Source organism: Micromys minutus (assembly GCF_963924665.1).
Source record: "Micromys minutus genome assembly, chromosome: 12".
Classification (NCBI taxonomy): Eukaryota; Metazoa; Chordata; class Mammalia; order Rodentia; family Muridae; genus Micromys; species Micromys minutus.
Window position 1 is genome coordinate 34,788,011 of NC_137981.1, and position 6,728 is coordinate 34,794,738.

Genomic DNA, 6,728 nt, shown 5'->3' on the forward strand with positions numbered 1-6,728 from the left:
CCTTGAAAAGCCCTGTCCTCCTCTTCTATCTCCTGCTATAAGGCCACTATAAACCACAGGAGTGGAATTGGATTCTGAAACAGGTTGCCACTAGACTCTGGAATGTTAGCTTTCCTGGCCCTCAGAACAACAAAAGTAGAGTGACCAAGGAGAACATATGTGACCACATTCTAGAGGTGGAGGTGGCCAGTGGTTGTAGGAGAACAGTCATAAATATTTGGTGATGACTGATGCCCTATGGCATAAGTAAGTTACCCCTGAGAAAGTCCAGTGTACTCATACATTGGTCTCTTCTTATACAACCACACTCAACCTCAAGACACCTTAGTTGTTGCACACCCTACCTATGCTACCCATCTGTCTAGAGACCTTAGTGCTGGTACCAGATAAATAACTTTCTTCCACCAAGTAATTTGCTACCACTGTGTTAATATTTAATATACTTCCTTGTACATCTGAGACAGCTCTTTCATCTAAGCCATTAATATTAGCTTACATCTATTTTACCTTTGCCTCAGAAATATCTGTTCATCCTTCAAGCTTTGTCCCGCCCACAAACATCAATCATATTCAAGTAGAAATGGTTACTGATTTAGAGCTGTTGTCTGTCTTCACAGTCCAAGGCATCAGGGCCATGTAGAATGCAAGCATGAGGATTAACATTAGGCTCAAAGAGGCTACATCCAGAGCCACAGATGAAAATGGTTTAGTTCCTTTCAGTGTGACCCACTTAAATAACTTCTACTGCAAATGGTGATCTCTTTGTCTTCCTTCAAATTCCTGGTCTGGTGGGCGAGTCCTCAGCCTCATAGGAAAGCAAAGTCTGATCCAGATATTGACATTACTTTTGAAGCCCCTTGACTTCTCAGAGTGTATGACTAAAGTTAAAGCTTTGTTTAGAGCCTATGCACAGTGGCGTTGGTAATTTCTGTGTTGCTTATTATTATTTTGTTGTTGTTGTTTGTTTCCTTGAACTTTCTGGGCCAATTGAGCAGGTATAGCCTAAACTAGAGATGCCTAGAAATTGTGATGTCTTATGGGAATTTTGTCTCTGTCTATCCCATCCCCACAACAAACCTCTCTGAACCTCTAAGAACTGCAGTACCTCCTCCTTCATGCAGTGGCCAATCCTACCCACCCTGAGGGAGCAGAAGCTGACAGGTACCAACCCTCACCTATCAGCTCCTCCTCCCTTGGAGCACTGGAGTCTCAACACCTGGACTACATCCAGGGTCTAGTATTTTTACTTCCTGTGACCATAAGATGTGCATCGTATAGAAACAACTTCAGAGGGGAGAATTAAAGACATGCTGATGGTAAGAACCTGCAGTTGTTTGAGGATTGGATGGAATTGCACAGGCCACATGCTGTGTAGTGATATAAAGACATCACCCAGTCCACATCAGTTTAGAATGCTGATGGTGGGCTTCTTTGCTGACCCACCCATGTATTATCTCTCCAAGTAAATCTTGGAGATGAGCTCAGGAATGAAGCACTCTTTACAGTGCCGGTATAGCTCTGAATTGTTGCTCCTAAGATGAAAAGCCTAGTGAGACCTGTCGAAGACTATGTAATTACTAAGTGTCTGACATCAGAGTATGAATCTCACCAGGCAGGTCTGGAGGTATTGTGGAAGCTAGCAGAGATCAGTGGGACAGGGATCTCTGACCTTCCTCAAATCACGCCCTGTAAATATCCACTGCTTCCAAGGAGCCCACACACTGCTCTCAGTTGTAAACTATCTTCAGTCATATTGAATGGATGGAATACTACCTTTAGCGTTTCTTCTTTCTGAAACAGTATTCCTCCCCAAACTACTGTCTGGGATTATATCCACTTGCCAACCTTTCCCCATGCTTCCGTAGGGAGTCTGGCGCTTCCTCAGACATGGGCCGCCAGGTCTGATCTTCTGGTGCTGATCCAGAGCTAGAGAGGCAGTATTTCCTTATCCATCAATTCTGATGGCCTTCAGACATGTTCAATATGTGGGCTCCCTGATAACTTCCACTGTATGGAAAACAAAATGGAGGGAAATGATTATTGGCACAAAGAGGGGGAGGCTGTAAATCTTCAGATCAGATACAGGACAGATTGGAACAATATGGCTTCTTCAAGGTTGCCATGATAATGTACCTAATAACTCTCCCTGGGCAAAAAGGCAATCTGCTTTCAATCAAGCCCCTACTCCCAACTCCCCCTTTTCTTCTGAGCAAAAATACCAATTACATTGAAGGAAGTTTTTTTCTTTCTTTTTTGATAAGGACTGCTCTCCACCCCAGAAATCATGTTGTAGCTAAAAGATATATTTTTTCAATTGTCTAGCATGGTATCAGACAGCTAGCACCAAATGAAAAAAAAAAGTCAATCTTTTTACCCCCTTCCTCTCTCCTGCCAGCATTTGTCTACTTACTTCTTAAGAGAAGTGAAAGCTAATTAAAGGCTTAAGGGATAATATTGATTGCATTGGAATATATTTTATATGTACCCGGCACACTTTCAAATAGTAGAACCATGACTTTTTCTAAGGCTAAATAAATCAGCCGGCTGAACCTTTGATTCGAGGGTGATGTGTTGGGGCAGGGCTCATCTCCTCCCCTTCCACTTCACACATATCTCTCTCAGGATGAGTGGTTTCAGAGCAGCAACGGGGGAGGGGAGGAGGATGCTTCCTCCATTCTTTGTGTACAGGACAGGAAGGGTGAGTGTTCAGCCATCTCTAGGCACCATTTATTTGAGCCCCGCCTTGAATAATAAACAGGCATATTCCAGTATAGAACTCTGAAGTTGGCAGTATCTGATACAGAGGCTGGTTAGCGGAGACGGACCTCTCAGCTTCTCCTTGGATGGACTGGAATAAGTAGCTTTTCTGGAACATTCTTTCCTTGCCATCAATGTGGGGAGCTAGAGCTCTTCGTCACCTGACTTCCTTATCCCAGCCTAGACCTAGATAGCCTCAACTGCAGAGATACCTTGGATTTCTGTTGGAGCTTCCTCCATCCTAGTGTGTTTGTGCAGGATCAGGATGCATCAGGCAACGCCATTATCACTTGTGCAGGGTTCAAGTTTGGAGGAAAATCCTCTTTCTTGGTCACTTTCTGGACATGTGTGTCAATTCATAGTCATAGCTCTCGTTCAGAACCCGCATGCCTACTTTTGTGTTGCGCACAGGTGCACTTATGCTGCAAGAAACCTTTTAAAAGATGATGAAAATGGTAAAAGGAGATCCAAATAGTTTGTCTATTTGGTGAATTCACTTATATAGTGCATTTCGAAGCCTTGCAGTCAGAAGTGATATGGAGCTTTATGGGCATTAAGTTTGGATGAGTGACTAGGTGGTCCCCAAACCTAGCAGGTGCCGTTGAGAGGGTAATATGATCGTGTTAGGATGTCTCTTCTGAGGGACCCACTGTCACTCTCTCTTCACCTCCATGACCATGATTTGCCTGATAGCTGACTGCACCGCTGTAACAATAATAGTCCATAATGGTAATATTATTAACTTCCTCTCACACACTATGGATTTACTCTTTGTTCTGCACCGTTATCTTTCCCCCAATGAGTACACTACATTATTCTCACATCCTCAGTCAAGCACCAAATTGCCACAAAAGGGCAGGCTCTTGTAATGACATCTAATGGGACATCACATAAACTATCACCACCGCCTCCTATAATAGTCTACCTCCAGCCAATGAGATTCCTGCCATAGTACAATGTGAACAGAGAAATTATAAAGGGCAAAGGACCTGGGCATTTGGAATTTGTCCTGGGAAACTGCCTCACTGCATGTTCACCACCTGACATAGTCTTAAGATACACTAGAGATCTGTCCTCTGTTACTGTCTGTCTGAGGGGTATGAGTCGAGCCATTTAGCACAGTGTCCTTGATAGAAGACAGTGCTTACAGCTTCCCAGCCAAGCTTCAGCCTTTTGGTCTTGGGGCCAATTTTCAGATCATGGTCTTGTGATTGAGTATCATGAAGCAAATGTGAGTCAAGGGTACACTGATGTTAAGGTCACACTGGTTCCAGAAGAAATGTTGGAGAAGCTGCAGGTCTTCGGTGCTCTGGAAAAGGATCCCACTTCCTTGGGGTGAATGGATATTTCTAGAAACAGAGCTCAAACCACTCTACAACAAAGCCAAAATTTTCACATTCATTATCTCCCTGGCTCCTGCCTATTGGAAGTGTCTTCAGGTGAATTAGGTTGGCTCTCTGAGAGGCTCAGCACCCTGAGGCGGCAGCCCTCTGGGGACAGGGTCCTAGCCGGCAGCTCTATTGTCCATTCCACGGGTGTCCCTTCTCCATTTAGCCCTGAGTGATGCTCACTTACTGTAAAGTGTTACATGCCCCCGTTGTTGGAGAAGTTATGGTGGAAAAATGCAAAATCTCCTTTTTACTGCTTATGGCCAGCCGAGCCTATAACGTGTCAAACCGCACATTAGCCACCCTGATAAAAGTCCGCTTTCTTACACACAAAATCATCGTTTCAGCAAGATTTGTTATCTCATTACCTGATAAGCTGTATGTCATAAACCAAGAGTGCTGCGGTAAATCTCCCAGGAGGACGCTTTGTGGGCAGAAAGGGGGAGATAGGAATCTGCAAGGGACTTGATAATGTAGCATTTAAGCACACAAGTATAATGTCCCTTATTGTTAAATGCATAAAACCACTTGGCCAAGTGGCTGGGCTTTTAATAGGATTTTGTGCAGCATCAGGTGAGCAGTCATGGGCTTTTTCTTTTCTGCCTAGGAACCTCTGAGCAACTCTTAGCAACATCGCTTTGCCTCATGACCCTCTGGAGATGGGTGCTGGGTTTACTGGGGCTGAGTGGGGAGATGTTCATTGTTCTTGTAGCTGCTGCAGTTCCTCTGCTAATCAGGGATCGGGACGTGGGGTCATGTTGCTGGATCTGGTTGGCTCTAACCGCCTTCTCCTGTACAGGCACATTGTAGTCTGTGGACACATTACTCTGGAGAGTGTCTCCAACTTCCTGAAGGACTTTCTGCACAAGGACCGGGATGATGTCAACGTGGAGATTGTTTTCCTTCACAAGTAAGAGAGCCTGCTGCTGTCACCAGACCCCCTCCGCCTAAAATCACGCTTCTCTCTGAGTGCCTGTAGGTGTGGTGGAGATGGAGGTGGTTGGGACTTGGAAGAGGGTTGAATAAGTCATGAGCCCTGCTGGCTTCTTAGGTAAACGGTAGTTTGTCCACAAGAATGGGGAGGTCAGTTTAGAACTCCTGGGCCATGAAGCATCACCCTAGTTTAGGGTTGAAAGCAGACTCCAGTGAGGCAGTGTAGGACTATATCGGAGTTGCTTTCTGAAAGATCTAGCAGTGGAATTCGCTAGTGATCCAAGTCGCCACTCTTATGCGTCCCTCAAAGTGGACCTGTGCAACCGGCTGTGTCTGCAGAGCTGGGGTCAGATAACTAATAAACTCATGTGGCTACTTAGCCACTGCAGGAGAGGGACCCAGCAGGACAAGAGAAGAAACAGGCTGACATAGTTACTTGTTACACTGCTGTGACCTGACAAACTAACTCAAAGGAAGGAAGGTCTGTTTCCTCCTGCACTGTGCGGATCCACAGAGTCAGAGTAGGAGAACACGCTGGTGAGCTGGTCACACTACATCTGCAGTCTGAAAGCAGAGAGAGATGGATGCTAGTGCTCAGTTAGCTGTGTCCTTTTGCATCTAGTCTGGGACCCCAGCCCATAGGATGGACTGCCATGTTCATGGAGGCTCTACCCACTCCGCCTTCACCTCATCCAGTCTACATAAACCTTCATATAAATGCTCAGAGCTTTGTCTCCCATCCGGTTGACAGTATTAATTATCACACAGTATGTTAGGGATGTTGGTGCTGTTGTTCCTGAGTCTCCGTCTGGCTCTGTGCAGATGGATTCCCATGGACTCCGTAGACATGGTGTCCATTGCTTCTTTAGTCTTAATCCTGACTTAACCAAGGGCTACCTGGGCGAGTCACTTTACTTCCCTGTGCCTTGGGTCCCAAAGGAGACAATTCTACTTCCTTGGAATATTGCAGTAAGAATGAAATGAATCGCTCCATATGAAGTGTGCAGAGCCCAGTTCGGTATGCAGGAAATGCTCACTAAATGTCAGCTATTACTGTGAAAGAAAATTACTGGTCAGGCTACACAGTTGAGTTAAGGATAGATTCCCTCCATATAAATACATTTACCATGGGTAGACTTTTAGTAAGGCATTAACTTACTTAAATCTGGAGGCTGAGATGCCCTACAATCTGCCATCTCTAAATTGAGACCCCCCACCCGTGTTATGACTCAATCTAACCTGGAAGGCCTGAAGCAAAGGGAGGCAGTGATGGGAAATCCTAGACCATGGAGTGGAAGGAATAAGATGTCATGGTGTAGGTATAGATTGACCGATAAGCACTGATGTTCCAGCTCTCCATTTCCCAATGGTAACAATGAAGAGGACACTTTATCACACAGGCCCCAATTTTTGTCAAACCAGAGACAACTGGGCTTGGTTGTCTATGAATTGACTGGTTCTGTTCTCTTAAATGAGTCATTTAGGGCAAGGAAGGAGGCTTCTCTGAAGGTCAGGGCCTATGTATATGTCCTTATGTGGAAATTAAAACTGAGGGAGCCATGGAGTCTGAGATCCCCAATGTTGCCTTAACAGCTGTTTCTCTCTGTCTGCACAGCATCTCCCCTAACCTCGAGCTTGAGGCTCTGTTCA

The 6,728-nt window shown here is 45.2% G+C and overlaps 1 protein-coding gene across 11 annotated transcripts in view; it reads left to right on the top strand.

Annotated features, from left to right (window-relative positions):
• KCNMA1 (potassium calcium-activated channel subfamily M alpha 1) overlaps positions 1-6,728 on the top strand; it is a 666,778-nt gene that overhangs the window by 461,643 nt on the left and 198,407 nt on the right. For all 11 annotated transcript variants that reach the window (XM_080926078.1, XM_080926079.1, XM_080926070.1 and 8 more), the window contains 2 exons: positions 4,945-5,055; positions 6,694-6,728. The exon at positions 6,694-6,728 is cut by the window's right edge and continues 71 nt beyond it. In XM_080926078.1, the coding sequence (XP_080782204.1) occupies positions 4,945-5,055; positions 6,694-6,728 (146 nt within the window). The remainder of the gene's footprint in view (positions 1-4,944; positions 5,056-6,693) is intronic.